Genomic DNA, 19,382 nt, shown 5'->3' on the forward strand with positions numbered 1-19,382 from the left:
TCGCTAGCAATACGGAGAGTGATTGCTACTAATAAAAAAGTTTTATTATGAATTTAGATTATGTTACAGAGTAAAATGTCAGTGTTTTGTTTTTAAAGAATGAATATCGCAGATGTAGGGGGCATCCTTGTCTCTGGTTGGAAGACTTTTATTCGAGACAGAGAGACCTTTTCCACTGCTTCAAAAAAGTTTTCATATGCAAAAATGTCGCAGTAACCATTTCTCCCATCTCGACGGAATAAACTCCCATCAGATGGACGAACACGACATTAATGGAGGGTTTGGTGTGATCGGGCTGTGCACTAACACCAAGTTCTCCTACTGATGCCTACAAAGTCCAAAACACTGCATGAGCAGACCAAAAACTGCTTGGTTGGCACGTTCAGAACTCACTTTTATTAAAACTTGTGACTCGTGGTTCTGCGGAGGCTCCACGCAGAGCTTTCGCCGTAACCTACGCCGTAGACTGAACGCAGCAGCGTAAATCACGCCTTAATCTTAACAGGGAAATACACTGGACTGGACTTTCAGCTTGGCAAGTCTGCTAAAGGTGGCCATTTCCCCTGAAATTTCCCAGAATACTTATCGGTTGTTGCACGAGTTTCGGGTTTTACAGGGCTGAATGAGGACGCAATTAAGATAACACTGGAGAGCTTCAACATCCAGAGTTGACCCAATTCAATTATATCATTAGCACGCTTCTGAGATACTTGGACTGCCATCCAAAAACACTTGGCATCGTTAGCGGTTTACTGGTGAGCTTCCCAATAAACAGTGGGCGAGGAAATGGATCTTGCAGCACCTGATAGTGTTCAAAATAGCCGTGCAAACATCACGAGTTAATTTAGTGTTTATACATGAGGCATTTTTCTTCTGAATGGGCTTTTATTCTGATAATTGGGAGTAAAAGCTTTCATAAAAATGCACAATAAAACGAGGCATGTTAGGTTTTTTTACGGAGTCAAAAACAACAGAATTGTGGGTGGTATAGTAGAGAAGGGCAACCTTTTGCAGAGCAGCAACCTTATCCCAAAAAAGAAAAAAAATCATCTTTGGCCCTTTAACCAAACAAAGCACAGCGGCTGTGGCCATCAGTACGCACTTTGGCATGTGGTCACAGCTGCAGGGTGGCTGTCTCAACCAATGATCGTTTCCACCCCCGCAGTCGAAAACACACACACAAAAAAAAACTCTTAACATCCCTTCAGAGAGCAGGAACCCTCGATCAAAACAAATAATATTTCACGTCACTGGAACCACATTTCATTAGCACTAACATTTTAGAACTTCACTAGCTCGATCTTCATACAACCAGGGAAGGAAACTAACACCACTCAACCCTTTGGACCCAACATTCGTTAGTTTCCTGCCCTGTGCACAACTCGTCTTTCAAATCGAGAAACGACAACACAGATAAGAAATACCGCGAGCACGACGGACACAATCTACTCAACACAATCTGTGTGAATACTTTTTTTTTTTTTTACAAATGAAAGCAAATAAATAAAAAGAGAGCAGTACCTTTGCATAAACATGAGTACAAAACCTAACAGTCAGTGGATGTACAATAGATGCGAGTGAAACCGAGAGGGGCGGAGCGGTGTGTTCGTGGATCTGTGGAAACCATAAACCAGTGTTAGGACGACACCCTGTTTCCCTCGAGACCAGAACCTGTATGCACTACTCCAGGTCGTCGCCATTGTCCTCCGTCCCAACGGTGCTGGTCTGATCTGAGGTCACGCCTAGAAAACAAAGCAATCAGACATCAGCACTTGAGCAAACTTGCCCTCTAGCTTAAAACACTTGAGGCCCTGACACACCAAGCTGACGGCCGGGGACTAGTGGCGACGAGGGCCGACTGTGGCGTAGCCTCACGTCGGCCCCCGTCGCCTTTGTCTTGGCCAAAAATTTGCACTGGAACACAGCGCAGAGACTACAGCCGACGGCCAAGTACCACGTAGGTCTGTGCCTGCATGAGAGGAAATAACTCCCCATGCCACAGGCGGCGGTCATCTATTCCTCATTCAACAAGGGGAAGAGGCTAGTAAGCTGGCTAGTAAGCTAGCTTGCTTGCTAGGGGGCTAATTGTTTAGCGGTGCAGACAAAGAGAAAGGTCTATTACAGTCTTTGTATTAAACTAGTACAGTGCCCGTTCAAAATGTGCCTGTTTGGAATTTGAAGATTGCTTGGCCTGTGGTACTGCTGCATGTAGCTTTCTCCAGAACCATTGTACCCCAAAATTAGTTACAGAAGGACCCCAAAGCACTCAATATTCACCCCTACGGTATAGCCTACAACTGACTTACTTTGTGCTCTTATTTCGGCCATGTTTTATCGGCCAAAAAAAGGCCGCCAAAGGCCACCTTGGTGTGTCGGGGCCTTTAGATCAACAACAAAATCAAACGGTTCCCCACTGTTCCCCACGTCTTACTTGAGGCATCGTCGTCATTAGGAGACTTCTTCTTGTCCTCGACATAGCCATGACTCAGCAGCTTGGACATGCTGACTGGAGGAGCCTTCTTCTCATAACACCTGGAGAGGAGACACGAGACGGCACCATCAATTAGAGATGGAACAATTCAACATTTTTGCTGTACAATTGTCTCAGAAATAATTGCGATTCACAATGTAATTGTCTCTTTCATCCTTGACCAACTGCCACTTTGCTCGTTTGAAAGCCATGATGTCTCTCTCTCTCTCATGGGTGGGCTAAATTCTCTGTGCGGGCAAAGCAGAGAAAGGGGAGGTAACCTTTCCCCTTATGACGTCATAAAGGGAAGATTCCAGATCGGCCCATCTGAGCTTTCATTTTCTCAAAGGCAGAGCTGGATACCCAGGGCTCGGTTTACACCTATCACCATTTCTAGCCACTGGGGGACCATAGGCAGGCTGAACTAAACTGATTAATGTTAAAAAAAAACTCATGAAGTGAAATTTTCATGCCATGGGACCTTTAAGATCTTGGCTAATGATAGCAAATAATTGCAGTTAGTAGTTGTTACAGGCCTACCATCAACTTGAGGCTTAAAAAGTCTCACAACCTTCATCCAACACTTTATTTATGGTGCCGCCACTAAATATTTGCGCCAGATTTTTATTGTCTTGTATTGTTTGGATTTTGTATTCCAGCACATCGATTGATACTCACGTTCGCTTGTATTTGCTGGTCATGGACAGACCACCAAGCTCATCGGCGACATCATCAGGAGACATCTGTGGGAGGGAAAAGTTACCCAGATTTTACTGAACCTGCTTAATTTGTGTCGCGCTTAATGACGGTTATAGAGCTCAACAGTGTGGTTCCGGAAGTTAAAAAAAAAAAATCTAGTTAATTTTCTCAGTAAGGATTTAGATTATCAGATATAGGGCCCTATCTTTCAACCGGCGCAGCGAAAAGCCCTGACGCAAGTCTCTTTGCTAGTCTAAGACCGACCCAGTTGTCAGTTTCCCGTCCAGCACCCGCGCCGTTTAAATAGCAAATGCACCTGAGCCCATCTGTGGCCCCATGGGCGTGCTGGTACAGGGAGGTGTGTTCAGGTGCATTCTGGGCGTATTGCTATCTTGAGGCAGCGTCACAAAAACATGCAGAAGATTAAAAATACAAATATTACAATGTGAAATAGTATTAGGAGATGATCTGCTCGCGCGCTTTCCCACACGGGCAGATCAGTTTCTTCTCCTGAAAATCTCTCCTTCCTGCTCAGCAAATCCTCCATCATAATAGCAATGCTCCAAGGTCCAAACGCGCCTGGCTTTTAAAAGGGAACGGGAGATGACACTCTGATTGGTTTATTGCATGTTACGTCCCAAACACACCTTTTTCCCCGCCGTCAAACTAGCAAAAGTGGATTCGTACACGCCCTAAACGCACCTGCACCAGGCGCTTCACGCCGTGCTTAGATCGTTAAAATAGGGTCCTTAATGTCTAAACCATCCGAGGTAGACTGACCACGAGCTGTGAGATTGTGAAAAATAAGATTCTGGTCCTTTAGAAGCTAGATGTCCGTACGAAATCAAGCTTGTTTTAAGAAATACGGGGCCACGTTCTGCGCCGACAAAATGTAGCAACGCGTTTTTTTTAAACTGAAACGGGGGTGCGTTGAACACCGTGTTGTGTGCGCAGGCGCTCTGCCTTTTCATTACCACGAGTTGACAGGCACATCTCTGCTGATTGGCTATCCCCTGGGACACAGCCAATGAACCAGAGACACGCCCACCAAAACGAGAGAAAACACAACTCAAAGCTGTCACACCGTTCAGAGAAAACCGGTCGTTCATCACGGAAACTGTAGCAACACGGTGCACATCGCTTTGAGATTGAACTGGGCTTTACTCACGAGCTTATGGAAAAATACGACAATACCCACAATCCTAAGCGACATCTCTGATTGGTCCAACTCGCTGTTACCTTGTACCCGCGAAACCGAGAACGGCTAGAACGAGTCTCTGACAGCTTCAGTACACGGTCTTGTACCGATTACATTTTTTGCGGATTTCAAAATGTTTTTTGCACCAAATGAAACGTTTCAGGGTCAAGGTTCATCTCCTAGCTGGTTGGCTCGGTTCCAGACTTTAAACTCTTTATATCAGCAATTTTTGAAATGTCAACAGAACTTCCTGAACTGGGGAAGAACCACATCCAGAGCCGTTAAATAAGTGACCGGTCACTGTTGAGCTCCATCGCCTGAATGTTGCAGCCACATTATCAGAACAATAAATCCAGATAGTTCCGACTTTTACTGCAGAATTATAGACAGATTGATTCACTTTATTGCCAAATATACAAGCTGACAAGCAACTTGGATCAGATCTTGGTAATAGCGAAAAGGATGAAGTGATGGGGCGAAAACTTGAGATGCAGTTTACCATGCGATGGAAAATGATTAAAGAAACATGAACAAGCATGAGCATGAACCCAGCAGCAACAACAACATCCTTAAATATTCAATAAAATATAGTCATTCTACTGCAAGTTAAACTGATTTTTGACAGGTACCCTGTGTAATACTACCAAACTTCATCTGGTACATTTTGATTAGGTCATTTTCTTCGATATGAACACTTTCCTAGGAACAAAAAATAAAATAAATGAATAGTTAGAGATCTCTGTCTCTCTTTTTATATATATATATATATATATATATATCTCTCTATCTATCCATCCATCCATCCATCCCTCTCTCTCTCACACACAAGTTTGGGGTCACTTCACAGAAATTTCCATTCCACTCCATTATAGACAGAATACCAGCTGATCTGAGTGGGTGGCTGATCTTTAATGCAATATCTACATTGCCCATTATCAGCAACCATTCATCCAATGTTCCAAAGGCCCATTCTGTTTACTAATCTGATATCATTTTAAAAGGATATGGCCCTTTTGCAATTATGTAAGCAGATAATGTAATCTGAAAACTGCTGCCCTGATTAAAAAAAACAATGCAACTGATCTCATCTGGTATTCTGTCTGGAATGGATATTTCTAAGTGACCCCAAACTTTTGACCGTGACTGAGTGAGTGAGTATGTATGTATAAATAAAAGCTAAAACATCCTCCGCAACATATCGGTCTTAATAACACTACGAAGAAATATGGAGTTTAAAAAGAATTACTGTTTTTTTGTTCCTTGATACAAAAAGAAAAGAACATTGTATGAAGTGTACTTTACATGAACTTGTGTTTTTAAATCAGGTCCTTCTAAATGCGTCACTCTGTACTTACCTGAAACTTCTAGAAATATTTCCACAAAGCTTCCACACAGCCAACAAGCACCAGCAGAAAAATGAAGCCCAAAATGGATTTTAAACCAAACTGCGAATGCGACGATGGAGTTAATTAGGTGAAAAAAATGGAAAGGGTGTGGTAAATAAATGAATAAATAAAAAAAAAAAAAAAAAAAGAATGTAAGACATGGACACGGTATAAAATCTTTGGGGGTGACTAGTTTGGTCCATTCACCTTCTCCTTATTGGGGGAGAATCTACCATCTCTTTCCCAGGACGAACCGTTATCGGTGCCAAACGGTGCAGCCAGGGGCTGCATGCCCCCCATCATCTTGCTGTCGGGAGATGTTGGTTTGCTCCCGCTGTAAGCACAAAACCACGGTGATATAAGTTGTATTGCTGGCCAGCAGTTATCCCTCCTGTTGTCCTCGGGCCACATTTGACCCATTTTTTTTAAAAAGGTTCTATAAATCTGAAATTTGGGTTTCTTTTCTTTCAACCAAAACTGTCAAAGAAAATAACGTGGACGGTTCCATACCACCGTACGCTTCACAAGTAACATAAATGATCAGTTCGCTACTTTCATTGCATTTTTGGGTGTTTTATTTAATTTTGTAGAATTTGAAAACTAACTGACGTTAAAAAAAAAAGTGACAAAAATGTCAGAAAAAGTTTCAAAAATGCAGAGAATGTTTTGACAAAAACAAAAAAAAGTGACAAAAAGTCCCCAAAAAAAAAGTGACAAAAAGTCTAAAAAAGTGACAAGTTTAGAAAAAGAACAACAAAGTTTTAATTTTGATCCAGAAAAAGAAAAAAGGTTGCACGTGTTAGGGTTGATCAGACATATTACCACTGGGCTGCACGGTACGAGGAAAATACCTGAGGGTGATTATTTTTGACTGATGTTGCGATATGATCCACGATATTGGAGGGAGTGATCATTTTTGTAAAAATGTTAAAATTGAAGAAATTTAAATGCTTATAGGTGTGATTTCTGCGAGGATCGTTACCAAACAATTGGTTTTCTTTAGTCTGTAGGATAGGATTTGTGATTGCCAATTTCTTTTTTTTTTGAAAAAGGCAACAAAATGTCCAAAAAAAGGGAACAAAACCCTTAAAAAAAGGGAACAAAAACGTTGTTAAAAGCCCAGTTTTGATTATTGGGGTGGGGTGGGTGGGTTGTTGCCTGTTCTACACTCTTTGACCAACAGGTGGTGTTGTGAGTAAATAAACCCTATTGCGAACCCAGTTTGCTGGAAGGCTTCATCTCGCCCTCACTAGATGCATCTTCGCCATGTTAGATCCCGTATTTGTGTGTCTCTAAGCAGTGTTCGTACCTCTTTAATTCATCACCAAACCAGTTGGGTGGATTGTAGGGCTTCATGGGTTTGTCATCAGCGTCAGCATCATGACTCAGCAGCCCTGCAGAGAGAGAGAGAGAGAGGGGGAGGGGGGGGAGGAGACACAACATTAAAAACTAAACACTGCCAGCAGTTATGAAGCACTGTATTTGAAAGCACTTAACAGGCAGTCTATTCATCTCATGGGCTTAATAATGAGACTACTGTACTACAAAAATACCTGAAATGTACCAGTTTTGGGATCAATAAAGTTTATATTATATAATAGGTGTTAAAATCTGACAAAACTAACGTGTATCCATCTGGAACATTTCCATGGAGGCATTACACTTTACATAACAGGACACTTATGTGTGCCCGAAAGAAATTACTCAGAAGCAGCGGCCGGGTTGGCTCAGTGAGTAGAGCAGGCGCACGTGTACTGAGAGGTGCAATGCCTCGACGCAGAGGTCCAGACTTAGGTACGCATATTTGGCAGAGGGGTCCTCCCCCAAGAAAATGTGATGTTTTTCAATAAAAACAAAACGCAATTTTAACCTCATTTTGGACCGTTATTATCTCCATATCTGTGTCTAAAACGTTGGAGAAGCTAGAGCAGATAATCAATAAATAACACTCAGGAAAACGTGCTAAAGTAGTCCAACTACAATCATTAGATCTCAAATTGATTTTATGTGGCTTAGATGATGCCCAAAAAAAAATTGGTAATTTTCTAATGGTAGGGAAAGCCCTGCCCTTTTACCTTTGTGTCCACCTCCCTTTGCGAGCTTCACATACTCCGAGTCCGACTCAAAGATCCCAACTCGCCGGCCGGTGGTCCGTTCCACCGGAGAGGTATCGTCTGCCGTTTGGGACAGACCGGGGATCTGGGAGGTCGGTCCAGACATGCCGCTGGCCACAACCCCAGTCTTTATACCTGCAAGGACCCAAGAATTACATCTGCTTGCTTTGCTATGTAGCTCCTATTATCAGCAAATAAAACGCTATGGCGTGCCTGTGTTGATTGGCTCACTGATGCTGACAACATTTTCTCCTCAGGGTATTGAATGACGATGCATTTTTTGATACTTCAGAGGCAATTTGGTCGATGCCTGAATTCGGTACCCAGCACTACTTGTCATTCAATACCCAATTTCAATCTCTAAGGAGTAAAATCTCATCAGTGAGCCAATCAGCACGCAGCATGCTTCTACCAAGAACAAATAATGTCTGTGATTGGCTGTCTAGTAGGAGCTGATAACATACATACAAAGATTTGTGCCATAATGTGTAATGTTGTAATTTCTTACCGCCGGGCTTGGTCCTTCGATGGTTGGGTACAGCGGTATTCATATCACCTGAAGACATTTGACAATCTGTTGACCAAAAAGGAATACTTTATAGTCTGTTAATGGCACAATGAAACATAACACAAATGAAAGGCCACCTTGATTGTTAGCAAACATAAAAGTCATAAAATATGACTTAAGGCCTAATTTTTTAAAAATCTGAACACACCCAAAACTCAAAGCACCAGTTGTTGCACTTTCAAAAGATGTCTTGCCTATTTTCCCCCCATACTCATCTTCCGCTACAATGGACACAGATGGGCAGTGGCCTAAAACCATTAAGAGCAACTCAGATTTATTAGGACATTATTTATTACTTAGTACATAGTATGTCAGCCGAATTTACCAAAAGACAAAACATTAATAAAATATTGAAAAAAATTATGTCAGACAAGTCGTATACCGTTAACTTATAGCAAAGCCGTCTTAAATTATCGATTTTTCTAATGGAGTTTGGCCTTCTGTTTCCAAACGTGCAACAGAGCGGCCCGTCTGCGCTTTTCAACGTAGTAGCAATTAGGATGAATTAGAAAACATAACTAAGAAGAAATAAGACGAGTCTTACGTATGCATGTAAAACAAGGTATATTAGATAATAAGACCAGCTAACGGTACCACCAATAAAACAAGACTAACGTTATATTAATAAAAAAAAAGACATTTGATAATAAGTGAGCCGACTTTCCGTTAACGTTACATGCCAGCTAGCGTCAAATTGTTCGTCCATACACACAATGTATTGACAAAATATATAAAAGCACACATTAGTAAGAGACATAACGTCTAGCGCCATAGTTTAACTTAACGTTAGCCATGTAGCTAACAAAGCCTTGCTAGTTAGCCGCCTAATGTTCGATAGTTGCCGCAGTGGCTTTCCACCGCTAAACCCTAATTTGCGCCGCAACAACGCTAGTTTTTACGGAAGCATCTAGCTATACTACTCGGAGAAAATCAGACACATTTCTTACGTTATATGTTCTTTTTCCTTCGTTGCAATTACTGAGCGGCTTGCTGCAATTAGATGCCGTTACGTTAGCTCTTCTATTCTGCGGGCGAAGGCTGGACACGGCCACACACACTTCCTGTACGCCAAACAAAGATCGTGTATATCAGCAAACGCCTGACGTAATTTTGTAGTCATCCGTTCGAAAATTCACAGCAAACGGGCGGAGAGCAGGTCTTGAAAAGGGGCAGAGTGAGAGCTCTTTACGATAGTCATGCTGTTACTCCATTGAGAAACGATCTTTGGCCGTTCACAACTCCATCTGAACCAAAACCCATTTATTAACATGTTATTAACGGTTCCAACTGCCCATTTGATAAAAAAAAAAAAATCCTTTTAATCCTATTAATGACTTATTAGCTTTTACAACTTCAGAATTGATGGCTTATTAGTACTCAGAAACCCATGAGCATGTATTAATCGATTACCAACCTTTTTAACTGCATATTGTCACAACCTGACAACCGCAATGATTGATAATGATGTATTAACCATTAATAAAGCCATAAGCTTCAACTCAAGGGTTCCTTATTAAAACGTGGCACTGTTAACTTTTGCATATGTAGAATTTTAAAAGCAGTACATTGTAGTGTATACCAACGTTGTATTTATACCTTCCAACAGAACTAAAGGTGTTTTTTTTCTTCACTATTCTCCATCCATTTCTGTTTTTAAATCTAAGCTAAAGACACATTTTCAATCGCTGGCCTCATTTGTTGTCTCTTTCATTCTGTATTTCTAAATTGCTGCCTGTTGTTTTGTATGTGTGTGTCTCTCCTTTATTTTTACATTTAGATTAGATTGGATTAAACTTTATTGTCATTGTGCAGAGTACAAGTACAAAGACAGCGAAATGCAGTCTGCGTCCAACCACAAGTGCCAAAAAAGCAGAAAAGTGCAATGTGATATACAAAATATAGACAGTTGGTACATAGGCAGGACAAGAAATATACTGCAGTGTTAGAAGAGCTTAAAAAGAAAGTCCCGCACACTGACCATTACGCAAGCAATCATTTATTTAGAAATATGAAGATCTAAGACCGAAACGATGTGTTTTCTAAATAAATGATTGTAATGGTCAGTGTGTGGGACTTCCTTTTTAAGCTTCTGATCTGCCACTTTGGGTCACATCCTACGCACCTGGCCGACAAAAAAAGCTTTCCTAAGTGTTATAAGAGCAGAATAAATATGGCTATGTAATATGAACAATGTATGAACAACATGTACAGATATGTGCAATGTAGTAGCAGTGGCATTATACTAGTAGTACGAATAATATACATATAGATATATGCAATGTATTATCAGAATATATTATAAGAAAAACTTACTTCTGAGTAAATATGGATATTCTGTATGAACGATATAGACAGATATGTACAGTATGTGCAGCTATGTGCAGTGTGGTAACATTATAAACAGCACCTTGGTTTAAATGTGCTCTAGAAATAAACTGTACTTCCTTACTCACTATTCTCATTAAACAGTAAGTTGTACATAAACATAAAAAACATAAAAAATATTGTTTCAATGCCAAGCAGCATAACTGAAAACCAATAAGCAAATGGACAAACTCATCAAATCCACAAACTCTTTATTTCAATTCGACATAACTAATATAATTAGGATAAACTGTATTAGTAGTATTATATTAACTCTGTTAAAAACAATTGCCATCACAGTGCCTTCCATTAAAACAACTCAATATGCTCAAATACAGTCTAACAGTCTGCCACACACACACACACACACACACACACACACACACACACACAGGTTATTTCCCAGGTTATTAATGAGATAAACAAATAAATTTTCTGGGATTCTAGGGCAATGCGTTCCAAATGGGAATTTTTTCTAAGAAACAGCAACACATTCAGTAAGTACATTTTGGAATGAAGGCTTCAACTCATTTACATTTAATCACAGTATCATCAGCGCATGCACAAAACACCTTCTAGCATTAAGAACAGATTAATGTGTAAGGAACCAATAAGTGATATGTTAGGAAGAATATTGTAAGCGCTCTCTGATTGGCAGACAAACTCTTTTTATTCCCGGCTCGGGGGGATCGCTCAAAAGTCTGTGACGCATTCGGGGCAGAGGATGTCGTCTTTGCATGTCAGGAAACCCCGACCCACCAGAGACGCGCTGCAACCTTTGCAGTTGAAGCAGTCGGTGTGCCACTGCCGCTGCTCGAACGAGATGTACTTGGTGCCCCCGATACCTTAAAACAGAAGCAAAAGTGGGCGGGTTAGCTCGGTTGGTAGAGCAGGAGCGCACATATAGAGGTTTACTCCTCGACACAGCGGAGTTGAACCCCGGGTTCGACTCCGGCCTGCGGCCCTCTGCTGCATGTCATTCCCCCCTCTCTCTCCCCTTTCATGTCTTCATCTGTCCTGTGTCTAAAATGCCCAAAAGCAGAAGCAACAAAGAGAAGCCGTGAGTGACCTACAAACATGAGTCCCATGATCTCTGTAATGCAATAATCCTTTTACACGTTCTTGGAAAAGGTTCCTTCCATGTTAAAGGTCGTTAATACTGTGGTTTCTTCTGTCTATTTGGAGTTCACGTTGGAATGACATGTCATGAGATTTGACCTCGTTATAGCCATGTATTTCAGGACAAATTAAGACTTTTCCCACACCCAATCCCTTGTTCCTATGATATCTTAAATTCAAACATTAGGCTAAATCAAAGCTTGCTTGGTTTTTTTGGAGCTTGAGCACACACTGAGGGACTAAAAGTCAGGTTATCTCGGCTTCGGCTGCTCTGATTATGTACATTATACTCTAAACCTTAGGGTTAGGGTTTTGTTTAATGTTGTACAGGATCATACTGTAAATGGCAATGCATTCTGGGAGAAAATAATAATATTACAGCACTATCTGCAAAGTATTTACTGTTAATACCAATGCATCTTGGGAAACTAAAAGAAAACGGCGGGAATTACACTGCAGCCAGTAGATTACTGTGAATTCAAATAATACAGTAAGAATCTGTTTATTTACAGTAAAATACCTTCAATTTTCAAAACAGTATGTGTACTGTAAATAAACAGTGGTTTACTGGCGAAGCTGCTGCCGGTATATTGCTGTAAATTCACGGTGAAAAGTTTAACAGTGCTAAAAACCTGTCTCTTGCAAGTCCCTTTTACTTTGAAGAAGTACAAGGGATTATTTGTTGGACGATTCACGAGGGTGTGCAATGCAAAAATAGTTCTAATGATTAAGGGGTTTTTGGTGCAGATTTTAGGTAAACGTGTATCCATTTCTGAGCAGCAGTGGCTTACTTGAATTAAGCAGCAGTTTATGGAGAATGAATCTAGTCTGAAAACCAGACTCAGGGCCCTATCTTGCACCCGGCGCAGCACAAAGCCTGTCGTTCCTCGGCCTGTTCTCATGAACCAATCTTTCAAAAAGCTACGAAAAGTTAAGCACTGTAATTCCTGAGCATTCCACATTTATTTTGCTGTACGCACCACATTGACAGCCGATGTATAAGATTGCGACTGGCCGCGTAGGGAGGCGGTCCGGGTGGATTGGTTGGTGTTAAAACACAGGACTTTTAAGCCGGGGAGCGGAGTTTGCTTCCCGGGAAAATGAAACTTTTCCTACGATATCATACGGACCCGTTCATGAGAATGCATTGCCCTCATTTCGGCCGGATGTCCGTCCCCTTCCTCTTTCTTTGTGTTGGCGTTCTAACCTCCGGTGGATTTCTGAGGACTATGGTTAACTGCTCCTCAGATCTCTGCAGGGTAAATCCAGACAGCTAGCTAGACTATCTGTCCAATCGGAGTTTTCTGTTGTACGACTAAAACTACTTTTGAACGTACACATGTTCCACCAAAACAAGTTCCTTCCTGAGACTATTTAGCAGAGGCACCGTGGCTCCGTCCGGTTCGTCCAAGATGATTGTGATTGGTTTAAAGAAATGCCAATAAACCAGAGCACGTTTTTCTCCCATCCAGGAATGCTGTGCGGACTAGCCAGACCTTCCTCCGCAGCGCTTTGGAGGAAGGTCTTGCTATGTGAGACTACAAAAGGACAGGATAAGTGAAACGTAATTTCACTGAGCAAAATGTAGCGCATTTTTGAAGTACTCTTTGATTACCGTGTTGCGGTAATTTGATTTATTTTAACAAACGCTTTACCGCTGATCGGGGTGGTGCAGGAAGCACATTTCTTGGCAAACAGGTTGCAGAAGCAGTCGAGGCAGTAGGCAAAGTCGTCCCGAGAGGTGAAGCGCTGGCCGGCCAGCTGCTGCTTGCAGCCGATGCAGACAAAGCACTCCTTATGCCAGGGCTGGTCATGGTAGTTCACTCCTACAGTGGTGATGGGCTGAAAGACATGGAATCACATGTCAGGTGTGTTGTGTGAATATTTATCTATTGACATTTCATAGACCTACTCAATCTGTAAAGTGTCCTGAGATAACTCCTGTTATGATATAACAGTTTGGGTCCTATCTTGCACCCGGCATAGCGCAAAGCCCGCTGCAAGTCTCTTTGCTAGTTTAAGACCGACCCAGTTGTCAGTTTCCTGTCCAGCGCCTGCGTTGTTTAAATAGCAAATGCACCTGAGCCCATCTGTGCGCCCATGGTCTTACAGGGAGGTGTGTTCAGGTGCATTCTGGGCGTGCTGGTCTTACAGGGAGGTGTGTTCAGGTGCATTTTGGGCGTACTGGTCTTACAGGGAGGTGTGTTCAGGTGCATTCTGGGCGTGCTGATCTTACAGGGAGGTGTCTTCAGGTGCATTCTGGGCGTATTGCTATCTTGAGGCAGCAGAAGTGATGACGCCATCAACCAACAAAAACCTGGTCTAAAGTCAATAACGCAGCATTTCGTTGTTATTTTAACAGAGCATTAGTAAAATGCTCCTAGACTCGTGCACAGCGAGCGCACACTACGCTTGTTACACACACAGGGAAGCGCAGCAACACACAAACGAAACGCAAAAGATTACAAATAAAAATATTACGGTGCAAATCCTCCATCATAACAGCAATGCTCCAAGGTCCAAACGCGCCTGGCTTTTAAAGGGAACGGGAGATGATCTCTGATTGGTTTATTTCATGTTACACCCCAAAACACACCTCTGCTTAATGAAGACACTAAGTACAACCCTTTAGAACCACGCGCCTGGATTTTGGACACGCCCTAAACACTCGAGGCTAAGCGCTTCACACCGTGTGCTTAGATCGTTAAAATAGGGCCCTCAAAATTTAATTGAAGTGTGTGACGAGGTGGATCTGGTTTTATACCTTCTTGCAGGTGACGCACTGCAGGGCAAACTGCTTCTCGTAGCAGGGCATGCAGTAGTTGTTGGCGTCCTTCTGGATGAAGCTCCGCGTGCCTATGGGCTGCTGGCAGCGGTTGCAGGTGAAACAGTTCTTGTGCCAGCTGTTGCCTTTATGCTCCATCTTTTTGGAGCCTGGGAGGGGGGGGGTGAGAGAAAGAGTGGGAGAGTGGCAGGGAAAGATAAGAAAAGGGAGATCAATAAGATACTTACATGGAAAGTTTTCCAATCCAAAAACACTTCATCACATCGGTATGTACGTTTGTATGTATGATCTGAATACTTCTTCCATCACTGTGCCTGAAGATAGCATTAAGCGACTCACACACACTAAACTATACTATACACTATAACACACAATTAGCATCAAACACGTTCTACCTTTCACAGCTCAGTGAAATCTGAACACACGGACACAAACTCCATAATTACCTCCAATGTCCACCGGCAATAAAGCAAATCTGCTTAGAAATCCTAGAAAGAAGAAAGCTCCTTATATCTGAAGAACCTGCCTGAAAATCTTTTTTTAAGTTTCCTTCAGTATCTGTGCATTCGTGAGTACAGAGAAACCAGAAACTTCTAATTGTTCGTTTGGCATACTTTTAATGGTACTTTTACTTAAAGGGTCCCATATGGTGAAATTGGGTTTTTATGGGATTTTGTGTGTGATATAGACTCGGGGGGTGTAAAGTAAAAGCTGTGAAAATGTGAAATCGCTCACTGCCGCTAGTTCTAACCCTAACCCTTACGTTAATGTCATATGACGATGGAGTAGTGCAGTGTGTGGTATTAGTACGTTTACTGAAGTAAAGCATCTGAATACTTCTTCGGCTGCTTGTGAGGATGAAGAGGATAAAAGAAAGGCCTCCTCACCTGGCATGATGGTCTTAAGACACGAGTGGCACTTGGAAGAGTACTCGCTGCTGTAGCACTCGACGCACATCAGCAGCTCGTCCTTGGTGGCGAAAGGCCGGTCCACCAGAGACTGGCTGCACTTGATGCAGAGGAAGCACTCGCTGTGCCAGTGGCGGCCCTTGTACGACAGATCCTGCAGATTTAAGAGGGAAACTGTTACGTTTCTGTCTTTCTTTTTTCTTCTATAAAAATAACACAAATATACATATATACGTACATATATACGTATACACACACACACAGACACACACACACACACACACACATAGACACACACAGACACACACACACACACACACACACACACACACACACAAAGATACACACAAACACGTACATGCATGCATGCATACATACATACATACATACATACATACACACACACACACACACACACACACACTAACATACATACACACATATACTGTAGAAACATACATACACACACACACATAGACACACACACACATACATACACACACATACATACAACCATAAACATACATACACACACAAACACACACACACACACACACACACACACACACACACACACACACACACAAACACACACACACACACACACAAACATACATGCACACACACATATACACATTTACTGTAGAAACACACACACACACACACACACATACACATATACTGTAGAAACACACACACACACACACACACACACACACACAAACACATACTGTAGAAACAAAAACACACGCACACATATACACCTATACTGTAGAAACATATATATACACACACACACACACACGCACACACACATACATACACACATATACATTGACACGCTTCTTCAACATTGCGTGGAAGTCTGGGACGGTGCCTAAGGAGTGGCAGACCGGGGTGGTGGTTCCCCTTTATAAAAAGGGGGACAAGAGGGTGTGTGCCAATTACAGGGGTATCACACTTCTCAGCCTCCCCGGTAAAGTCTACTCCAAGGTGCTGGAAAGGAGGGTTCGGTCGATAGTCGAACCTCAGGTTGAAGAGGAACAATGCGGATTCCGTCCTGGTCGTGGAACAACGGACCAGATCTTTACTCTCGCAAGGATCCTGGAGGGAGCCTGCAGTATGCCCAACCGGTCTACATGTGTTTTGTGGATCTGGAGAAGGCATATGACCGGGTGCCCCGGGAGATACTGTGGGAGGTGCTGCGGGAGTACGGGGGTGAAGGGGTCCCTTCTCAGGGCCATCCAATCTCTGTACGACCAAAGCGAGAGCTGTGTCCGGGTTCTCGGCAGTAAGTCGGACTGGTTTCAGGTGAGAGTTGGCCTCCGCCAGGGCTGCGCTTTGTCACCAATCCTGTTTGTAGTATTTATGGACAGGATATCGAGGCGTAGTCGGGGTGGAGAGGGGTTGCAGTTTGGTGGGCTGGGGATCTCATCGCTGCTTTTTGCAGATGATGTGGTCCTGATGGCATCATCGGCCTGTGACCTTCAGCACTCACTGGATCGCTTCGCAGCCGAGTGTGAAGCGGCTGGGATGAGGATCAGCGCCTCTAAATCGGAGGCCATGGTTCTCAGCAGGAAACCGATGGAGTGCCTTCTCCAGGTAGGGAATGAGTCCTTACCCCAAGTGAAGGAGTTCAAGTACCTTGGGGTCTTGTTCGCGAGTGAGGGGACAATGGAGCGGGAGATTGGTCGGAGAATCGGCACAGCGGGTGCGGTATTACATTCAATTTATCGCACCGTTGTGACGAAAAGAGAGCTGAGCCAGAAGGCAAAGCTCTCAATCTACCGGTCAGTTTTTGATCCTACCCTCACCTATGGTCATGAAGGCTGGGTCATGACCGACAAGATCCAGGGTACAAGTGGCCGAAATGGGTTTCCTCAGGAGGGTAGCTGGCGTCTCCCTTAGAGATAGGGTGAGAAGCTCAGTTATCCGTGAGGAGCTCGGAGTAGAGCTGCTGCTCCTTTGCGTCAAAAGGAGCCAGTTGAGGTGGTTCGGGCATCTGGTAAGGATGCCCCCTGGGCGCCTCCCTAGGGAGGTGTTCCAGGCACGTCCAGCTGGGAGGAGGCCCCGGGGAAGACCCAGGACTAGGTGGAGGGATTATATCTCCAACCTGGCCTAGGAACGCCTCGGGATCCCCCAGTCGGAGCTGGTTAATGTGGCTCGGGAAAGGGAAGTTTGGGGTCCCCTGCTGGAGCTGCTACCCCCGCGACCCGACCCCGGATAAGAGGATGAAGATGGATGGATTTAGCTCTACCTATCACAATGTTTCTGTCCAAAGTTTCAGGTTATCTGCAAACATTAAAACATCATGTAACAGCAGAGTATTTTTTTACAGTGTGGTATCAGTTATTTTGCTGAAATATTGAAAATTGCCACCGCTGTCTGGGGTGACTTTTTACTAAGATTGGATAATAAAATGACCTTGCTGGTGCAGCCGATGACCTTCTGGCACACTTCACAGTTGTTGGAGAAAAGATCATCGTAGCATTTGACGCAGTACGGGTTGGTCTCCTTCAGGATGTACTTCAGCCCAAACAGGGACTCCTTACACTCTGTGCAGTCGTACAGCTCAGTCATTTTGACTGGAATCTCCTCTCTTCTGTCCTGCAAGATGAAAATATATATATAAAAACCATTCAAACACAGAGTTATGCAGACAGAAGTCATAAAGATGATCTAATTGCAGCCAAGATGTGTCGCTGTCTAAACTATAAAAACTTGGATTGGATTTCTGTAATTGGAGAGCTGACTCTTTTTTGCAAATCACGCCTTCATTACCTTAATCACCTCATTACTTAATTGAGTACTACATACAACTAATTAGGCTGAGGAATGCTGCAAACAACTGTCCCCGAATGGGCACATGTAGAGTACACGCCTACCACTTTATTAATGGACATCATGTGACTTTTAAATCTGGTTTACTTGCTCCAAAAGAGTTTAAATCTAAGTATAAGGGGGTCTTAATTTGCTCTGCGTTCTAAACATTCCTCAAAATCCTTTGGATGAAAGAGTGAAAAAGCAACGAGGAGAAAAAAGAAGGGTGAAGACAAAGTATAGAAGGAAAAGAAGAAATGAAAACGTAGCAGTGCGTTCCCTCGGTTTGTGGAAGACTTAGGTGCGCAGATTTGGCACAGGGGTTTAGGGGTCTTTCCTCAAGAAATATGTTTTTAAATAAATGAAATATGCAATTTTGACATACATTTTGTAGCAATATTATCACCATATCTGTGTCTAAAGGCAGTGACACACCAACCCGATAATCGGCCATCGGACAGTCCGACCAGGTCGGTGACTCGGCCTTCATTTTGGCCGACCTGACCTGTTGTGTCGGAGGGCGGGCACTCGGACTCTGTGACTGGTGGAGTGCTAACTCAGAAATGATGAGCGGGATGAGCGTGACTAATGCCTCTCAAAATCTGACGAAAATCTTTTAAACTGACAGATTCAGCAACTGCACGGCCTATTTCTCGCTTAAAATGTTTTCCTTTGTATTCTTATGTCTTTTTAAATATTGTATTTCCTTTATTGTGAAGCTAAATGGAATTAAACACACAACTGTTTGGATCGCTTCCAGTTTCTAAAATGGGAGGATTATTTCTGCATCGAGTACTTTTTTACTTTTAATACTTTAGCTACATTTCCCTGATGATACTTACAGACTTTTACTCAAGTAACAGTTTCAATGCAGGACTTTTACTTAAAGGTATAGTAAGTGATGTTAATAGTGTGGTTTTTATCTGTGAAAAGTGCTACCTACCTACCTACC

General features: G+C 42.8%; 2 protein-coding genes across 2 annotated transcripts; both read right to left on the reverse strand.

The window, feature by feature from the left end:
- Positions 1–865: 865 nt before the first annotated feature.
- Positions 866–9,496, reverse strand: LOC144512720 (uncharacterized protein C7orf57 homolog). The gene is made up of 8 exons (XM_078243601.1): positions 9,382–9,496; positions 8,375–8,440; positions 7,828–8,001; positions 7,062–7,146; positions 5,960–6,086; positions 3,149–3,213; positions 2,432–2,532; positions 866–1,742 (listed from the first exon to the last, which is right to left on the reverse strand). The coding sequence occupies exons 2-8, from the start codon at positions 8,430–8,432 to the stop codon at positions 1,681–1,683; spliced, it is 672 nt and encodes a 223-aa protein (XP_078099727.1). The 5' UTR covers positions 8,433–8,440; positions 9,382–9,496; the 3' UTR covers positions 866–1,680.
- A 1,927-nt stretch (positions 9,497–11,423) lies between these two features.
- Positions 11,424–18,190, reverse strand: LOC144512747 (four and a half LIM domains protein 2-like). Its single transcript, XM_078243647.1, has 5 exons — positions 18,035–18,190; positions 15,590–15,764; positions 14,682–14,851; positions 13,573–13,759; positions 11,424–11,643 (listed from the first exon to the last, which is right to left on the reverse strand). The coding sequence occupies exons 1-5, from the start codon at positions 18,188–18,190 to the stop codon at positions 11,492–11,494; spliced, it is 840 nt and encodes a 279-aa protein (XP_078099773.1). The 3' UTR covers positions 11,424–11,491.
- Between the last annotated feature and the right edge of the window lie 1,192 nt (positions 18,191–19,382).

This window comes from Sander vitreus, chromosome 24 (assembly GCF_031162955.1).
Source record: "Sander vitreus isolate 19-12246 chromosome 24, sanVit1, whole genome shotgun sequence".
In the NCBI taxonomy this organism is placed as follows: domain Eukaryota; kingdom Metazoa; phylum Chordata; class Actinopteri; order Perciformes; family Percidae; genus Sander; species Sander vitreus.